Genomic DNA, 20,731 nt, shown 5'->3' with positions numbered 1-20,731 from the left:
TCTTTGCTCAACTGATTCGTCGTTGGGGCAAACCAGATCTAGATCTCATGGCGTCTCGTCAGAACGCCAAGCTTCCTTGTTACGGATCCAGGTCCAGGGACCCGGGAGCGGTGCTGATAGATGGCTGACTGCATGGAGATTGAACGCTTGACTCTATCAAAGCGTGGTTTCTCGGAGGCGGTTATTGATACCTTAATACAGGCTAGGAAGCCTGTTACCAGAAAAATTTACCATAAAATATGGCGTACATATTTACGTTGGTGCGAATCCAAGAGTTACTCATGGAGTAAGGTTAGGATTCCTAGGATATTGTCCTTTCTACAAGAGGGTTTAGAAAAGGGCTTATCTACTAGTTCGTTAAAGGGACAGATTTCTGCTCTGTCTATTCTTCTACACAAACGTCTGGCTGAAGTTCCAGACGTTCAGGCTTTCTGTCAGGCTTTAACTAGGATTAAGCCTGTGTTTAAGTCTGTTGCTCCGCCGTGGAGCTTAAACTTAGTTCTTAATGTTCTTCAAGGCGTTCCATTTGAACCCCTTCATTCCATTGATATCAAGTTGTTATCTTGGAAAGTTCTGTTTTTGATGGCTATTTCCTCGGCTCGAAGAGTCTCTGAGTTATCTGCCTTACATTGTGATTCTCCTTATCTGATTTTTCATTCAGACAAGGTAGTCCTGCGTACTAAACCTGGGTTCTTACCTAAGGTAGTTACTAACAGGAATATCAATCAAGAGATTGTTGTTCCATCTCTGTGTCCTAACACTTCTTCAAAGAAGGAACGACTTTTGCATAATCTGGACGTAGTCCGTGCCCTGAAATTCTATTTGCAGGCAACTAGGGATTTTCGTCAAACTTCTTCCCTGTTTGTCATTTACTCTGGACAGAGGAGAGGTCAAAAGGCTTTGGCTACCTCTCTCTCTTTTTGGCTTCGTAGCATAATACGATTAGCCTATGAGACTGCTGGACAGCAGCCCCCTGAAAGGATTACAGCTCATTCTACTAGAGCTGTGGCTTCCACCTGGGCCTTTAAAAATCAGGCCTCTGTTGAACAGATTTGCAAGGCTGCGACTTGGTCTTCGCTTCACACTTTTTCAAAATTTTACAAATTTGACACTTTTGCTTCCTCGGAGGCTGTGTTTGGGAGAAAGGTACTTCAGGCAGTGGTTCCTTCTGTTTAATGTTCCTGCCTTGTCCCTCCCTTCATCCGTGTACTTTAGCTTTGGTATTGGTATTCCATAAGTAATGGATGACCCGTGGACTGACTACACTTAACAGGAGAAAACATAATTTATGCTTACCTGATAAATTCCTTTCTCCTGTAGTGTAGTCAGTCCACGGCCCGCCCTGTTTTTACGGCAGGTCTAAATTTTAATTAAACTCCAGTCACCACTGTACCCTATGGTTCCTCCTTTCTCGTCTGCTTTGGTCGAATGACTGACTATGATAGGTGAGGGGAGGAGCTATATAGCAAGCTCTGCTGGGTAATTCTCTTGCAGTTTCCTGTTAGGAAGAGAAATATTCCATAAGTAATGGATGACCCGTGGACTGACTACACTACAGGAGAAAGGAATTTATCAGGTAAGCATAAATTATGTTTTCGCAATTATGGCGCGCAGAGCGCTTTGGCTCAAGTCATGGTCGGCCGATGTGTCGTCAAAATCCAAATTATTAAATATCCCATTCAAGGGAAAGACCCTTTTCGGGCCAGAATTGAAAGAGATTTTTTCAGAAATCACCGGGGGAAAGGGCCATGCTCTCCCTCAGGACAAGCCCTTTAAGGCTAGAAACAAAACTAATTTTCGTTCCTTTCGTAACTTCAGGAGCGGTCCGGCTTCAGCCTCTACAGCTGCAAAGCAAGAGGGTAACACTTCACAGCCCAAGGCAACCTGGAAGCCTTACCTGGGCTGGAACAAGGGTAAACAGGCCAAAAAGCCTGCAGCTGCTACCAAGACAGCATGAAGGGGTAGCCCCCGATCCGGGACCGGATCTAGTAGGGGGCAGACTCTCTCTCTTCGCTCAGGCCTGGGCAAGAGATGTTCACGATCCCTGGGCATTAGAGATTGTTACCCAGGGATATCTTCTACAATTCAAGGACTCCCCTACAAGGGGAAGGTTCCACATTTCTCGTCTGTCTACAGAACAGACAAAGAAAGAGGCGTTCTTACGCTGTGTAGAAGATCTACATACGATGGGAGTGATATACCCAGTTCCAATTGCAGAACAAGGTCTGGGTTTTTACTCAAACCTGTTTGTGGTTCCCAAAAAAAAAGGAACTTTCAGACCAATCCTGGATCTAAAAATTCTAAACAGATTCCTCAGAGTCCCATCATTCAAGATGGAGACCATTCGGACAATCTTACCTATGATCCAGGAAGGTCAATATATGACTACCGTGGATCTAAAGGATGCGTACCTGCATATCCCTATCCACAAAGATCATCATCAGTTCCTCAGGTTCGCTTTCCTAGACAAGCATTACCAGTTCGTGGCTCTTCCATTCGGTTTAGCCACTGCTCCCAGAAATTTCACAAAGGTGCTAGGGTCGCTTCTGGCGGTTCTAAGACCGCGGGGCATAACAGTGGCGCCTTATTTGGACGACATTTTTATTCAGGCCCCGTCCTTTCACAGAACCAAGGCTCACACAGAGATTGTATTGGCCTTTCTGAGGTCTCACGGGTGGAAGGTGAACGTCAAAAAGAGTTCTCTGTCCCCACTCACAAGGGTTCCCTTCCTAGGAACACTAATAGATTCAGTAGAAATGAAAATATTTCTGACGGAGGTCAGAAAATTGAAACTTTTAACTACTTGCCGAGTTCTTCATTCCATTCCTCGGCCATCTGTAGCTCAGTGCATGGAGGCAATCGGATTAATGGTAGCGGCAATGGACATAGTCCCTTTTGCTCGGATACACCTCAGACCACTGCAACTATGCATGCTCAAACAGTGGAATGGGGATTATGCAGATTTGTCTCCTCAAATTCAGTTGGACCAGGAGACCAGAGATTCTCTTCTCTGGTGGTTGTCTCAGGACCACCTATCTCAGGGAATATGTTTCCGCAGGCCAGAGTGGGTCATTGTAACGACCGACGCCAGTCTGTTAGGCTGGGGTGTGGTCTGGGACTCCCTGAAAGCTCAGGGCTTATGGTCTCGGGAAGAAACGCTTCTCCCGATAAACATTCTGGAACTAAGGGCGATATTCAATGCTCTTCAGGCATGGCCTCAACTAGCTGCGGCCAAATTCATCAGATTTCAGTCGGACAACATCACGACTGTAGCTTACGTCAATCATCAGGGGGGAACAAAGAGTTCCCTAGCGATGACGGAAGTAACCAAAATAATCAGGTGGGCGGAGGATCACTCCTGCCATCTTTCAGCAATTCACATCTCAGGAGTAGACAACTGGGAGGCGGATTTCCTGAGTCGTCAGACTTTTCACCCGGGGGAGTGGGAACTCCACCCAGAGGTATTTGCCCAGCTGACTCAGCTATGGGGCACTCCAGAATTGGATCTGATGGCGTCCCGTCAGAACGCCAAACTTCCTCTCTACGGGTCCAGGTCCCGGGACCCCTAGGCGGTATTGATAGATGCTCTAGCAGCGCCTTGGTCCTTCAATCTGGCTTATGTTTTTCCACTGTTTCCTCTCCTCCCGCGTCTGGTCGCCAGAATCAAGCAGGAGAAGGCTTCGGTGATTCTGATAGCGCCTGCGTGGCCACGCAGGACTTGGTATGCAGACCTAGTGGACATGTCATCTGTCCCACCATGGACACTGCCAATGAGGCAGGATCTTCTAATACAGGGTCCGTTCAAGCATCCAAATCTAGTTTCTCTACGTCTGACTGCTTGGAGATTGAACGCTTAATTCTATCAAAGCGTGGGTTCTCTGAGTCAGTTATAGATACTCTGATTCAGGCTAGAAAGCCTGTCGCCAGGAAAATCTACCATAAGATATGGCGGAAATATCTTTGTTGGTGTGAATTCAAGGGTTACTCATGGAGTAAGATTAGGATTCCCAGGATATTGTCCTTTCTCCAAGAAGGATTGGAGAAAGGTTTGTCAGCTAGTTCCTTAAAAGGACAAATATCCGCTCAGTCTATCCTTTTACACAAGCGTCTGGCAGAGGTTCCAGACGTTCAAGCTTTTGCTCAGGCTTTAGTCAGAATCAAGCCTGTCTATAAACCTGTGGCTCCGCCATGGAGTCTAAATCTAGTTCTTTCAGTTCTTCAAGGGGTTCCGTTTGAGCCTTTACATTCCATAGATATTAAGTTGTTATCTTGGAAAGTTTTGTTTTTAGTAGCTATCTCTTCTGCTCGAAGAGTTTCAGAATTATCTGCCTTACAGTGTGATTCACCTTACCTGGTGTTCCACACAGATAAGGTAGTTTTGCGTACCAAGCCTGGTTTTCTTCCTAAAGTTGTTTCTAACAAGAATATTAACCAGGAAATAGTTGTTCCTTCTCTGTGTCCTAATCCTTCTTCGAAGAAGGAATGTCTGTTACACAATCTTGATGTAGTTCGTGCTTTAAAGTTCTATTAACAAGCAACTAAGGATTTCAGACAAACATCTTCCTTGTTTGTTATCTATTCTGGTAAGAGGAGAGGTCAGAAAGCGACTGCTACCTCTCTTTCCTTTTGGCTGAAAAGCATCATCCGTTTGGCCTATGAGACTGCTGGCCAGCAGCCTCCTGAAAGAATTACTGCTCATTCTACCAGAGCAGTGGCTTCCACATGGGCTTTCAAAAATGAGGCTTCTGTTGAACAGATTTGTAAGGCAGGGACTTGGTCTTCACTGCATACTTTTGCCAAATTTTACAAATTCGATACTTTTGCTTCTTTGGAGGCTATTTTTGGGAGAAAGGTTTTGCAAGCAGTGGTGCCTTCTGTTTAAGGTACCTGTCTTGTTCCCTCCCTTCATCCGTGTCCTAAAGCTTTGGTATTGGTATCCCACAAGTAAGGATGAAGCCATGGACTGGATACACCTTGCAAGAGAAAACAGAATTTATGCTTACCTGATAAATTACTTTCTCTTGCGGTGTATCCAGTCCACGGCCCGCCCTGGCATTTAAGTCAGGTAAAATAAAATTTGTTTAAACTACAGTCACCACTGCACCCTATGGTTTCTCCTTTTTCTTCCTAACCTTTGGTCGAATGACTGGGGGGTGGAGCTAGAGGGGGAGCTATATGGACAGCTCTGCTGTGTGCTCTCTTTGCCACTTCCTGTAGGGAATGAGAATATCCCACAAGTAAAGGATGAAGCCGTGGACTGGATACACCGCAAGAGAAAGTAATTTATCAGGTAAGCATAAATTCTGTTTTTTCTGGTAAGCATAAGGTTTTATTCAAATGGTGGTGATAGGTCCACAAGATAATCATTTGGGATCCAATACCCAAGCTGTGAAGTCACTAGGGCAAGACAAATATAGGAAGGCAGGTTGTTACTGATCGTACACAACAACAATTGTTTGCCAAAAGCTGCCTCAGCTGATGCATACACATCAAAATGGTGAAAGAAAATGAATGTAAGACCAAGTAACAGTCTTGCAAATCTGTTTGAGAAGCCTTGTTATGAAAGGCCCAAGATGTAGACACTGTTCTGGTAGAATGTACAGTTCTCCTCTTTGGGGGAGACTTTCCTGAAACAAGATACAAGGATCAGAAAAATGCACAAATAAAGCTGAAGAAAGTCGTAGAGACTTCAACATAAAAATGTAAAGCACAAACTACAGCAAGGTTGTGTTAAGTAGAAGGGCATGTAAAAACCACAATTTTCTGACTAAGTTTTTGTGAAGAAACTATTTGCTCACAAAACTCCCTTATCCTGATGAAAGTCAAGTAAAGGAGGTTTGCAAGACAAAGCTGAAAGTTCACTAACACTTCTATCTGAAAAAAATAGCTAACAATACCTTCGAGTATAACAATTTTCAAGTTCAAACCATGCATAGGTTCAAAAGGAGAAGATTAATAAAACCGTAAAACTAAATTTTAAACTCCAAGTAGGAGGAGTCAGAAGACTGACCAGCTTCAGTCTTCTAACGACTCCTGCTTCAGATGAATGAATGTTCCTGAACAAAAGTCTAAGTATATGGAAGATTAGCAATTTTCCTGTAATATAAAGACAATGCAGAAATCTTACCTAGCAGACCAACTCTTATCCTAGCCACCTTGTAGAAACTCCAGTACCCTGGAGATCTGGAAGAATCACCAACAGTAACCTAGCTGCTATCCATGCCATATAAGTCTTTAGCACCTTATGATAGTTGTGCCTAGTCACTGACCTTTGAGTATGAGTTAAGATCTCAATAATATTATCAGATAAGCTTCTGTTGGACAAAACCAGGTGTCCAATTGCCATGCCAAGTTACTGTCCAGTGGTCCCGATGAAAAAAGGGACCCTGTAATAGAAGGTTCTGTCTGAGAGGAATACATAATGGTGGGCAAGAGGACATCTAAACAAGGCTTGCATGCCAAGCTCTGCATTGCTAAGCTGCAGTTATCAGAATGATTGTTGCTCCCTCTTATTTGGTTCCGGCTACTACTCATTACAAATGGAGGAAAAATGTACAACAGCCTAAATGACCATGGAACCACCAATGCATCCACTAACTCTGCCCGAGGATCCTGTGCCCGGGCACATTAGCTGAACAACTTGTGATTTAAGCAAGAAGTCATCAAATCTAACTTTGGTAGGCCCATCAAGCCACAATCTGGTTGAACAGCTCCCGATAAAAACACCACTTCTCCAGATGATGGTGCTGGCAAATAGAAAGTTCACCTCCCAATTCTTGATTCTCATAATGTGAATGCTAAGATCAGGGCCTGGTTGTGTTTCCCCCCCCCCCCCCTTTTTGAGAACAAGGGACTTCAAGGTCCTCCCTCATGATTATTGTAATCCACCACTGTAACATTGTCCATTTGAAATTGGATCGAAAACTGATTCTCTATCTCTTGGAAATTATTTCTAATACACAGGGTCTTTACTTGCACCTCACAGGGTGGACTCCCGGGGGGGATCTATCTTCATGCTGACTTTAAAGCAGCAGAAGACTTCATAGACTGCTTAGGCTTTTATGGGACTTGACATGATGAATTGAGTAAATGTGTCCTATAGGCTTGGCGTTACCCTGAATATTCATGTTGTAAGGAAACGTCTTTTCTGCCAGTATCTGCTAATAATAGCATCCAGTGATGGACCAAACAAAATCTTATCCTGAAAAGGGAGAGAAAAAAAAAGTCTGCTCTTAGAAACCATATCAGCCGATCAAGGAGACACAAAGCACATCTGGCTATTGCCACTATAGGTGCACTTTTAGCATTGTGGTGGACCATTTATGTGACAGCACCACAGATAAAGCTTTTATCATTTTTCACTAAGTCCTGGATGTCATGTAAAAAAGTCTCCTCCAGTCCAGGCTGGCACAGCTGCTGCAGCATGAAATTTCCCCAGGGTATGTGGACATACATAGAGTAACTGGTCTGTGACAGGTAATTAAATTTGTACCTGCACCACAACAATGGCAGACTTAATTCAGTAGATAGGCCTCATCCGAGCAAGTAAAGCAATTCCAGGCATCTATCGAAAGAGCTTTGAAATCTCCACACTGGCAAATATTTACACTGCCCACTTGCCTCCTTCACCACTGTCCATGAGGCAAACTTTAGAGAACCTCTATGAAAGAAGTGACTTCATAAGTTTAACCTACTCCTATTGGGGACAAAAAATTAGGTGGGATGTATATGATATTGAAAGCTGTAGAATATAGGTGTTTTCCTCCTCTGAGTGGACATGGAATGAATATCTTGTGTGGTGATCTTGTGGGCTCTCACCAGCTTTTGAAAGTAATATAATTTATAATTTTCAAAAAATTTACTTTTTTTTTCTTTATATTTTAAATTGATAATTGTTTTTCTAGTGTGCCATGCATTGCCATATTGTTTCAAAACTTAGACTGTGCAGGCTTAGATGATTGCGTAACACTTATTACCATATTTGAATTTTCTTTATATCTATATTAGAATAAGCACAAATTTAAACCTAAGCAAAGATTTGTGGGAAAAAAGCACCTGCCATTGTTTACTATTTAGCAGTCTTGTATTCAAGCATCTCAGACGCAAGGACAAGTGTTTAAATTGTCCCTGCATTCATGTAAATTATTTAGGTAACAAAACTTCAGTTTATGGTAACCTTAAGATCTTCATCTGGGAGCACTGTGGTTGAATTGTTTTCGTACACTGGATTTTCCATGTGAGGTTTTAATAGTCTGTAAGAACAACCTAATCTTAGCTGAATTTTATTTTATGCTACATGGTTTTCTATATTCTCTCTGTAAAACACCATATTTTTTTACTTTTGTGTTCATACAGCATTGGCTTGGGCAAACTGGTGCCTCATGGGATCTTGTACACTTGGTCTGCTCTTTATTATCTGCTTCAGGGAATCCAATGACAAACTGTCTTACCCAAAATACACAATCTGAATGCATGAGAATATTCAATGTTGTTTTCTCATTTCCAGAGTTGTCCTGGCTGAACTGGTGCCTCACAGGATCTTGCCTGCTCAGTCTCTTATTTATTCTGTGCTTCAGGGAATCCTATGATAGACTCTACCTTGATGTCTTTGTCTCAGTGTAATGGCACTGAATGGATGGTGTTTTTAAAGAGACTGAAAAATCAATACACTGCACATTTGTCTGGTTTTGCACAATAAGCTGGAAGGAGGACGAGCGACAGGAATTCTAAAATCCTCTTTTACAAATAAATATTTTTAATAGTATGAGTTCCCTTGTGTTTGCTTCCTGTAAGCATATGTCTGTATTCCGTATGCACTGGTATTTGTAAACTATGAATCTGTTCATAAATGGGAAAAAGACACAAAAACGTTTTAAACAAGATCGGTTTAAATTATTTATTAAATGAAGTAATCTGGAGTTTAATTTTACAACATATTTGTCTTAACTTATTAAAGCAGCATGCTTACACTTTCCAATTTGTTACATATCATAACTAAATCTCCATTTTAAAGGAACATGAAGGACAAAATTTTATTTCATGATTCCAGTGAAAAGTGCAATAAAAAAAAAAATTTGAAGTATACCCAGGTAGGCTTTAGAGCGTGCATGTGTTTTGACCACAAAATGGCAGCAGTGTCTGCAACAATGTATAACTCTGTTGCAAACAGTGCTGCAGTAAAGAGCTCATTTCCATGACCGCATATCTGGACAGGCGTTTCTGTGTCTTGAACAAAGTTTCATCAAAGGACACCAAGATAAGTAAGTGTAGAAGAAAACTGAAAAGTTTTGTAACTGCATGCTGTGAATCATGAACATTTAATTTGACTTTCATATTCTTTTTAATTGTGTCATAAACCAAGCTAGTTACTGCAGAAAACATACAAACGTTGTATATGGTAATTGTAAATGCAACTGCAACAAGTTAATGTTTTCAGATGGTTGGATAAAAAATGTACTGCAAACCCAACTGTAAAAGATGTAAAAAAAATGTATTCTGATACATATTTTTATTTTATGATTCCAAAAAAGAAACTTAAAACACCTGTTTTATAAGCATCTCTGTTCTAATATTGAATTACTGGACCTTATTAAGAATTACAGTTTACATATTAAAAATATAAAATTATCTTTGAGAGCCTTAATTGCTTAATTATTTGAGACAGGGAAAAGCCACATTTCTCCAACATAGGTGTGTCCGGTCCACGGCGTCATCCTTACTTGTGGGATATTCTCTTCCCCAACAGGAAATGGCAAAGAGCCCAGCAAAGCTGGTCACATGATCCCTCCTAGGCTCCGCCTACCCCAGTCATTCTCTTTGCCGTTGTACAGGCAACATCTCCACGGAGATGGCTTAGAGTTTTTTAGTGTTTAACTGTAGTTTTTATTATTCAATCAAGAGTTTGTTATTTTGAAATAGTGCTGGTATGTACTATTTACTCAGAAACAGAAAAGAGATGAAGATTTCTGTTTGTATGAGGAAAATGATTTTAGCAACCGTCACTAAAATCCATGGCTGTTCCACACAGGACTGTTGAGAGCAATTAACTTCAGTTGGGGGAACAGTGAGCAGTCTCTTGCTGCTTGAGGTATGACACATTCTAACAAGACGATGTAATGCTGGAAGCTGTCATTTTCCCTATGGGATCCGGTAAGCCATGTTTATTACGATCGTAAATAAGGGCTTCACAAGGGCTTATTAAGACTGTAGACTTTTTCTGGGCTAAATCGATTCATTATTAACACATATTTAGCCTTGAGGAATCATTTTATTTGGGTATTTTGATATAATAATATCGGCAGGCACTGTTTTAGACACCTTATTCTTTAGGGGCTTTCCCAAAGCATAGGCAGAGCCTCATTTTCGCGCCGGTGTTGCGCACTTGTTTTTGAGAGGCATGGCATGCAGTCGCATGTGAGAGGAGCTCTGATACTTAGAAGAGACTTTCTGAAGGCGTCATTTGGTATCGTATTCCCCTTTGGGCTTGGTTGGGTCTCAGCAAAGCAGATACCAGGGACTGTAAAGGGGTTAAAGTTCAAAACGGCTCCGGTTCCGTTATTTTAAGGGTTAAAGCTTCCAAATTTGGTGTGCAATACTTTTAAGGCTTTAAGACACTGTGGTGAAAATTTGGTGAATTTTGAACAATTCCTTCATGTTTTTTCGCAATTGCAGTAATAAAGTGTGTTCAGTTTAAAATTTAAAGTGACAGTAACGCTTTTATTTTAAAACGTTTTTTGTACTTTGTTATCAAGTTTATGCCTGTTTAACATGTCTGAACTACCAGATAGACTGTGTTCTGAATGTGGGGAAGCCAGAATTCCTATTCATTTAAATAAATGTGATTTATATGACAATGATGCCCAAGATGATTCCTCAAGTGAGGGGAGTAAGCATGGTACTGCATCATTCCCTCCTTCGTCTACACGAGTCTTGCCCACTCAGGAGGCCCCTAGTACATCTAGCGCGCCAATACTCCTTACTATGCAACAATTAACGGCTGTAATGGATAATTCTGTCAAAAACATTTTAGCCAAAATGAACACTTATCAGCGTAAGCGCGACTGCTCTGTTTTAGATACTGAAGAGCATGACGACGCTGATAATAATGTTTCTGAAGGGCCCCTAACCCAGTCTGATGGGGCCAGGGAGGTTTTGTCTGAGGGAGAAATTACTGATTCAGGGAACATTTCTCAACAAGCTGAACCTGATGTGATTACATTTAAATTTAAGTTGGAACATCTCCGCATTCTGCTTAAGGAGGTATTATCCACTCTGGATGATTGTGACAAGTTGGTCATCCCAGAGAAACTATGTAAAATGGACAAGTTCCTAGAGGTGCCGGGGCTCCCAGAAGCTTTTCCTATACCCAAGCGGGTGGCGGACATTGTTAATAAAGAATGGGAAAGGCCCGGTATTCCTTTCGTCCCTCCCCCCATATTTAAAAAATTGTTTCCTATGGTCGACCCCAGAAAGGACTTATGGCAGACAGTCCCCAAGGTCGAGGGAGCGGTTTCCACTTTAAACAAACGCACCACTATACCCATAGAGGATAGTTGTGCTTTCAAAGATCCTATGGATAAAAAATTAGAAGGTTTGCTTAAAAAGATGTTTGTTCAGCAGGGTTACCTTCTACAACCAATTTCATGCGTTGTCCCTGTCGCTACAGCCGCATGTTTCTGGTTCGATGAGCTGATAAAGGCGGTCGATAGTGATTCTCCTCCTTATGAGGAGATTATGGACAGAATCAATGCTCTCAAATTGGCTAATTCTTTTACCCTAGACGCCACTTTGCAATTGGCTAGGTTAGCGGCTAAGAATTCTGGGTTTGCTATTGTGGCGCGCAGAGCGCTTTGGTTGAAATCTTGGTCGGCTGATGCGTCTTCCAAGAACAAGCTACTTAACATTCCTTTCAAGGGAAAACGCTGTTTGGCCCTGACTTGAAAGAGATTATCTCTGATATCACTGGGGGTAAGGGCCACGCCCTTCCTCAGGATCGGCCTTTCAAGGCAAAAAATAAACCTAATTTTCGTCCCTTTCGTAGAAACGGACCAGCCCAAAGTGCTACGTCCTCTAAGCAAGAGGGTAATACTTCTCAAGCCAAGCCAGCTTGGAGACCAATGCAAGGCTGGAACAAGGGAAAGCAGGCCAAGAAACCTGCCACTGCTACCAAGACAGCATGAAATGTTGGCCCCCGATCCGGGACCGGATCTGGTGGGGGGCAGACTCTCTCTCTTTGCTCAGGCTTGGGCAAGAGATGTTCTGGATCCTTGGGCGCTAGAAATAGTCTCCCAAGGTTATCTTCTGGAATTCAAGGGGCTTCTCCCAAGGGGGAGGTTCCACAGGTCTCAGTTGTCTTCAGACCACATAAAAAGACAGGCATTCTTACATTGTGTAGAAGACCTGTTAAAAATGGGAGTGATTCATCCTGTTCCATTAAGAGAACAAGGGATGGGGTTCTACTCCAATCTGTTCATAGTTCCCAAAAAAGAGGGAACGTTCAGACCAATCTTAGATCTCAAGATCTTAAACAAGTTTCTCAAGGTTCCATCGTTCAAGATGGAAACCATTCGAACTATTCTTCCTTCCATCCAGGAAGGTCAATTCATGACCACGGTGGATTTAAAGGATGCGTATCTACATATTCCTATCCACAAGGAACATCATCGGTTCCTAAGGTTCGCATTCCTGGACAAGCATTACCAGTTCGTGGCGCTTCCTTTCGGATTAGCCACTGCTCCAAGGATTTTCACAAAGGTACTAGGGTCCCTTCTAGCTGTGCTAAGACCAAGGGGCATTGCTGTAGTACCTTACTTGGACGACATTCTGATTCAAGCGTCGTCCCTTCCTCAAGCAAAGGCTCACACGGACATAGTCCTGGCCTTTCTCAGACCTCACGGATGGAAAGTGAACGTGGAAAAGAGTTCTCTATCTCCGTCAACAAGGGTTCCCTTCTTGGGAACAATAATAGACTCCTTAGAAATGAGGATATTTCTGACAGAGGCCAGAAAAACAAAGCTTCTAGACTCTTGTCGGATACTTCATTCCGTTCCTCTTCCTTCCATAGCTCAGTGCATGGAAGTGATCGGGTTGATGGTAGCGGCAATGGACATAGGTCCGTTTGCGCGCATTCATCTAGGACCATTACAACTGTGCATGCTCAGTCAGTGGAATGGGGATTATACAGACTTGTCTCCGAAGATACAAGTAAATCAGAGGACCAGAGACTCACTCCGTTGGTGGCTGTCCCTGGACAACGTGTCACAAGGGATGACATTCCGCAGACCAGAGTGGGTCATTGTCACGACCGACGCCAGTCTGATGGGCTGGGGCGCGGTCTGGGGATCCCTGAAAGCTCAGGGTCTTTGGTCTCGGGAAGAATCTCTTCTACCGATAAATATTCTGGAACTGAGAGCGATATTCAATGTTCTCAAGGCTTGGCCTCAGCTAGCGAGGGCCAAGTTCATACGGTTTCAATCAGACAACATGACAACTGTTGCGTACATCAACCATCGGGGGAACAAGGAGTTCCCTAGCGATGGAAGAAGTGACCAAAATCATTCTATGGGCGGAGTCTCACTCCTGCCACCTGTCCGCTATCCACATCCTAGGAGTGGAAAATTGGGAAGCGGATTTTCTGAGTCGTCAGACATTGCATCCGGGGGAGTGGGAACTCCATCCGGAAATCTTTGCCCAAGTCACTCAGCTGTGGGGCATTCCAGACATGGATCTGATGGCCTCTCGTCAGAACTTCAAAGTTCCTTGCTACGGGTCCAGATCCAGGGATCCCAAGGCGGCTCTAGTGGATGCACTAGTAGCACCTTGGACCTTCAAACTAGCTTATGTGTTCCCGCCGTTTCCTCTCATCCCCAGGCTGGTAGCCAGGATCAATCAGGAGAGGGCGTCGGTGATCTTGATAGCTCCTGCGTGGCCACGCAGGACTTGGTATGCAGATCTGGTGAATATGTCATCGGCTCCACCTTGGAAGCTACCTTTGAGACGAGACCTTCTTGTTCAGGGTCCGTTCGAACATCCGAACCTGGTTTCACTCCAGCTGACTGCTTGGAGATTGAACGCTTGATCTTATCGAAGCGAGGGTTCTCAGATTCTGTTATCGATACTCTTGTTCAGGCCAGAAAGCCTGTAACTAGAAAGATTTACCACAAAATTTGGAAAAAATATATCTGTTGGTGTGAATCTAAAGGATTCCCTTGGGACAAGGTTAAGATTCCTAAGATTCTATCCTTCCTTCAAGAAGGATTGGAAAAAGGATTATCTGCAAGTTCCCTGAAGGGACAGATTTCTACCTTGTCTGTGTTACTTCACAAAAAGCTGGCAGCTGTGCCAGATGTTCAAACCTTTGTTCAGGCTCTGGTTAGAATTAAGCCTGTTTACAAACCTTTGACTCCTCCTTGGAGTCTCAATTTAGTTCTTTCAGTTCTTCAGGGGGTTCCGTTTGAACCCTTACATTCCGTTGATATTAAGTTATTATCTTGGAAAGTTTTGTTTTTAGTTGCAATTTCTTCTGCTAGAAGAGTTTCAGAATTATCTGCTCTGCAGTGTTCTCCTCCTTATCTGGTGTTCCATGCAGATAAGGTGGTTTTACGTACTAAACCTGGTTTTCTTCCAAAAGTTGTTTCTAACAAAAACATTAACCAGGAGATTATCGTACATTCTCTGTGTCCGAAACCAGTTTCAAAGAAGGAACGTTTGTTGCACAATTTGGATGTTGTTCGCGCTCTAAAATTCTATTTAGATGCTACAAAGGATTTTAGACAAACATCTTCCTTGTTTGTTGTTTATTCCGGTAAAAGGAGAGGTCAAAAAGCAACTTCTACCTCTCTCTCTTTTTGGATTAAAAGCATCATCAGATTGGCTTACGAGATTGCCGGACGGCAGTCTCCCGAAAGAATCACAGCTCATTCCACTAGGGCTGTGGCTTCCACATGGGCCTTCAAGAACGAGGCTTCTGTTGATCAGATATGTAGGGCAGCGACTTGGTCTTCACTGCACACTTTTACCAAATTTTACAAGTTTGATACTTTTGCTTCTTCTGAGGCTATTTTTGGGAGAAAGGTTTTGCAAACCGTGGTGCCTTCCATTTAGGTGACCTGATTTGCTCCCTCCCTTCATCCGTGTCCTAAAGCTTTGGTATTGGTTCCCACAAGTAAGGATGACGCCGTGGACCGGACACACCTATGTTGGAGAAAACAGAATTTATGTTTACCTGATAAATTACTTTCTCCAACGGTGTGTCCGGTCCACGGCCCGCCCTGGTTTTTTTAATCAGGTCTGATAATTTATTTTCTTTAACTACAGTCACCACGGTACCATATGGTTTCTCCTATGCAAATATTCCTCCTTAACGTCGGTCGAATGACTGGGGTAGGCGGAGCCTAGGAGGGATCATGTGACCAGCTTTGCTGGGCTCTTTGCCATTTCCTGTTGGGGAAGAGAATATCCCACAAGTAAGGATGACGCCGTGGACCGGACACACCGTTGGAGAAAGTAATTTATCAGGTAAACATAAATTCTGTTTTTCTACTATGCAAAATACCAGGGATTCTACACCATGAAAACTATTTACCATTAACACAACTTAAAAGGACATTAAATTAAAATGTGTATTTATGCTTTAAAATGTATTCAGGGCATTGTAAAGGTTCTTCATGTAAGGTAAAATGGTTTTTAAAAGCATTAACAACTTCCATTTTGTTATAAATTATGCATTATTTTGCAGGCTGGGACAACCACCTTGAAAAGCCTCTTGTTTATTTTATTTCAGATTTTCAAACTTAAGTTATATCAAAAACATTACATCGCAAAGTTGCTAGTTTTTTTTTAGTATGTATATGTAACATAAGGGGTTATGAAATGTTGCATTTAGTGTCCCTTTAAAGGGACACTGAACCCAAAAAAAATATGTCATGATTCAGATAGAGCATGTAATTTTAAGCAACTTTCTAATTTACTCCTATTATCAATTTTGCTTTATTCTCTTGCTCTCTTTATTTGAAAAGCAAAAATGTAAGTTTAGAAGCCGGACCATTTTTGGTTCACAACCTGGGTTTTCCTTGCTGATTGGACAGCACCAATAAACAAGTGCTGTCCAGTGTCCTGAACCCAAAATTGGCTGGCTCCTTAGCTTAGATGTCTTCTTTTTCAAATAAAGAAAGCAAGAGAAGGAAGAAAAATTGATAATAGGAGTAAATTAGAAAGTTGCTTAAAATTACTGCTCTATCTGAATCATGAAAGAAAACAATTAGCTTTAGTGACTAAGTAAAAACTCTCATAGTTTACTTTGAAACCTGCAACAAACTGTTAAACACTGATACAGCTAATAATTTGCACTCCTTATATGAGCGTTAGAAGGTAGCAACACACTAACATCCATGTAATATTCTTTTCAGCAAAATTAAATTGCTTTACTTTGTCTTTTGTAGTTCTACTGCTAGAAGGCATGCCCAGTGCATTGCAGTCTTGTATGTTACAGAACTTACAGCAAAATCATTTCCCTTACATGTGAGTTACTAAAGATATATAGCTACTCTGTGTTTAGATCAAATATGAAACAATGCGGTACCAAATATTTAGTTGTTCAAGTATGTGTCCTATAAACCAGGAAGTTTGCATAAAATGGAATGCAATAAGGGATATTTTGCTGCTATGTTTTTATTATTTGTTTTTGTTTGTTTTTTTAACTGTTTTAAACCTCTGTTCTATATTAAAGGGAAATAAAAACCATTCTCTTCATATCCTTTGTTGAAAAGCATTCCTAGGTAGGCTCAGTAGCTGCTGATTGGTGACTGCACATATATATGCCTCATGTTATTGGCTCACCCATGTGCATTGCTGTCTTTTCAACAATGGATACCAAGAGAATGAAGCAAATAAGTTAAAAGACGTAAATTGGAAGGTTGTTTAAAACTGTATTCACTATGTTAATCCTAAAAAAAATTGGGTTTCATGTTCTTCCTTTAAGTCACTGGTTTTCAAACCTGTCCTCAGGCCTCCATAACAGGCCACATTTTGTGGATATCCTGAACTGGAGCACAGGTGAAATAATCATCCGATTAGTAAACCTGGTTATTTTGCCTGCTCTAACACTAGGTAGTCCTCAAAACCTGGACCGTTGGGAAAGCCTGAGGACAGGTTTGAAAACCAGTGCTTTAAGTGAACTAAAGGAAGACCATTTGTAAAGTCTAGGGATCCACCTGTCTGAGATGCCCAAATCAGACTAGTTAAAAAGTGTGAAATGCTTTGTGTTTATATTTCTTTACAATTATTATTTACAGATTGTATGTGTAAATTTAAAATAATCACCACTAAAAATACCTTCTAGATATATCATAAATATTTGAAATGTGGTATTTATGCTAACATAGTTTTAAAACGTGTATATTAATGCTCTGTATTTTTTATATGTTTGTATGCAGTGTATATATTATACAGCAAACCCGTTCTGACACGTTCATGAATTATTCTGAAATCTGATTATATTGTTTTTCATTTGTAATAAATGTTGTCATTAATGTCCTCACCTTGTTGGTCTGCTCTTTACCAGACCAAAGAAAATCTCTACTTTTTTGTAATTTTTAATTTTATTAAATTTTCTGTAAAATAAATATTTGAAACCATCTTATTTGTATTTAATGTGCATTTTATTAATACGGTGTAAGAATTACAGTGCCTCTGTAGTCAAAACAAATATTGTAGTGCAACACAGACTATGGGGCCGAATTATCAAGCTCTGAATTGAGCTTGATGCCCAACAGCAGTTATGAAGCAGCGGTCTTAAGACCGCTGCTCCATAACTGGTCCGCCTACTCTGAGGCTACGGACATCAATTTGTCTGATCCTATACGATTGGGCTGATTGACACCCCCTGCTAGCGGCCAATCTGCAGGGGGCAGCATTGCACAAGCAATTCACAAAAACTGTCGGCATTCATCGATGTCTATCGGACATGATCTGCTGAGCGATTTATGTCGGACAGACCGATGCTAAATCGGCCCCTATACATTTACATAAATGCCATGTTACATCATCAAGGAGAAAGGAGCCTTACTTTCTTTCATGTAATTGGCAAGAGTCCATGAGCTAGTGACGTATGGGATATACAATTCTACCAGGAGGGGCAAAGTTTCCTGAACCTCAAAATACCTATAAATACACCCCTCACTACACCCACAATTCAGTTTTACAAACTTTGCCTCCTATGGAGGTGGTGAAGTAAGTTTGTGCTAAGATTTCTACGTTGATATGCGCTTCTCAGCATTTTGAAGCCCGATTCCTCTCAGAGTACAGTGAATGTCAGAGGGATGTGAAGGGAGTATCACCTATTGAATGCAATGGTTTTCCTCACGGGAGATCTATTTCATAGGTTCTCTGTTATCGGTCGTAGAGATTCATCTCCTACCTCCCTTTTCAGATCGGCGATATACTCTCATATTCCATTACCTCTACTGATAACCGTTTTCAGTACTGGTTTGGCTATCTGCTATATGTGGATGGGTGTCTTCTGGTAAGTATGTTTTCATTACTTAAGACACTCTCAGCTATGGTTTGGCACTTTGTTTTTTTATAAAGTTCTAAATATATATATATATTGTACTTATATTTGCCATGATTCAGGTTTTCAGTATATTTCCTTTTGCAGACTGTCAGTTTCATATCTGGGAAATTCATTTTTTAGGAAAAAAAATTCTTACCTGGGGTATAGTCTCTTTCAATTGACTGTCTTTTAAATTCGTGGGCAGAATAAGGCTTGTGAGGGTGCAAAATGCCAAAGTATATTGCATCATTTTTGGTGCAAGATCTTTTGGCGCGAAGTTACGTTCGATGACGCAAATTCGTCCTTTCTCAAGGCTGCATCTAATATGACGCAAGTGTGTCATTTCCGGATGTTGTTGGCGCCAAATTTATTTTTTCAGTTTGTATTGTGCGTCATGCTTGGCACCAAATATTTCATTATTTAAAACCCCATTCCTATATGCCTCTTGCCTTTTTTCTCTATCAGAGGGCTATGCTGTTTGCATTTTTTTTCCCATTCCTGAAACTGCCATATAAGGAAATTGATAATTTTGCTTTATTTGTTGTTTTTTTCTCTTACATTTGCAAGATGTCTCAATCTGATCCTGTCTCAGAAATCACTGTTGGAACCCTGCTGCCTGATAATAGTTCTACCAAAGCTAAGGGCATTTGCTGTAAACTTGTGGAGATTATATCTCCAGTTGTGGTTTGTAAAAGTTGTCATGATAAACTTTTACATGCAGAGAATGTGTCCATCAGTAGTAGTATATTACCTGTTGCTGTTCCTTCAACATTTAATGCACAAGATATACCTGTAAATTTAAAATAATTTATTGCTGATTGTATTCAGTAGGCTTTGTCTGCCATCCTGCCTTCTAATAAATGTAAAAGGTCTTTTAAAACTTCTCATTCAGTTGATGAAATTTCAAATGGCCGACAACATACTGAATTATCCTCCTCTGATGAGGATCTATCTGGTTCAGAAGATCCTGCCTCAGATATTGACAAATCTTCTTATTTATTTAAAATGGAGTATATTTGTTCTTTGTTAAAAGAAGTGTTGATTACATTGGATATGGAGGAAACTAGTCCTCTTGATATTAAAACTAGTAAATGTTTAAATTATGTTTATAAACCTCCTGTGGTTATTCCAGAGGTTTTTCCAGTTCCTGGTGCGATTTCTGATATGATTTCTAAGGAATGCAATAGGCCTGGTATTCCTTCTTCAAGGTTTAAAAAATGGTATCCTTTGCCAGCAGTTACTTTAGAGTTTTGGGAAAAGATCCCCAAAGTTGATGGGGCTATCTCTACTCTTGCTAAACGTACTACTATTCCTATGGAAGATAGTACTTCTTTTAAAGATCCTTTAGATAGGAAACTTGAATCTTATCTAAGGAAAGCCTATTTATATTCAGGTCATCTTCTCAGGCCTGCAATTTTTTTGGCTGATGTTGCAGCTGCATCAACTTTTTGGTTGGAAAATTTAGCGCAACATGAATTGGATTCTGATTTGTCTAGCATTGTTCTCTTGCTTCAACATGCTAATCATTTTATTTGTGATGCCATTTTTTATATCATCAAAATTGATGTTAAATCTATGTCTTTAGCTATGTTAGCTAGAAGAGCTTTGTGGCTTAAATCTTGGAATGCTGACATGGTTTCTAAGTACAGATTGCTATCTCTTTCTTTCCAAGGTAATAATTTATTTGGTTCTCAGTTGGATTCGATTATTTCAACTGTCACTTGGGGGAAGGGAGTTTTTCTGCCTCAGGATAAAAGACCTAAGGGTAGATCTAAGGCTTCTAACTGTTTTTGTTCCTTTCGACAGAATAAGGAACAGAAGCCTAATCCTTCCCCCAAGGAATTTGTTTCCAATTGGAAGCCTTCCTAAAATTGGATTAAATCCAAGCCATTTAGGAAACCAAAGCCAGCCCCCAAGTCGGCATGAAGGTGCGGCCCTCATTCCAGCTCAGCTGGTAGGGGGCAGATTAAGTTTTTTCAAGGATGTTCTAAGTATTGTCTCTCAGGGGTACCGGATAGGATTCAGAGTAAGACCACCTGTGAGAAGATTTTTTTCTTTCACGCATCCCAGCAAACCCAGTAAAAGCTCAGGCTTTCCTGAAGTGTGTTTCAGACCTGGAGTTTTCAGGTGTAATCATGCCAGTTCCGTTTCAGGAACAGGGTCTAGGGTTTTATGCAAATC

General features: G+C 41.2%; 1 protein-coding gene across 1 annotated transcript in view; it reads left to right on the top strand.

Annotated features, from left to right (window-relative positions):
* Positions 1 to 9,628, top strand: part of SLC49A4 (solute carrier family 49 member 4) — a 333,286-nt gene extending 323,658 nt beyond the window's left edge. The window contains exon 9 of the mRNA XM_053698074.1: positions 8,507 to 9,628. Coding sequence (XP_053554049.1) covers positions 8,507 to 8,622 — 116 coding nt within the window. The 3' untranslated portion in view covers positions 8,623 to 9,628. The remainder of the gene's footprint in view (positions 1 to 8,506) is intronic.
* Positions 9,629 to 20,731: the final 11,103 nt, after the last annotated feature.

The sequence above is a fragment of the Bombina bombina genome, chromosome 1, assembly GCF_027579735.1.
Source record: "Bombina bombina isolate aBomBom1 chromosome 1, aBomBom1.pri, whole genome shotgun sequence".
Lineage (NCBI taxonomy): Eukaryota > Metazoa > Chordata > Amphibia > Anura > Bombinatoridae > Bombina > Bombina bombina.
This window is presented reverse-complemented; position numbering and strand designations above follow the sequence as displayed.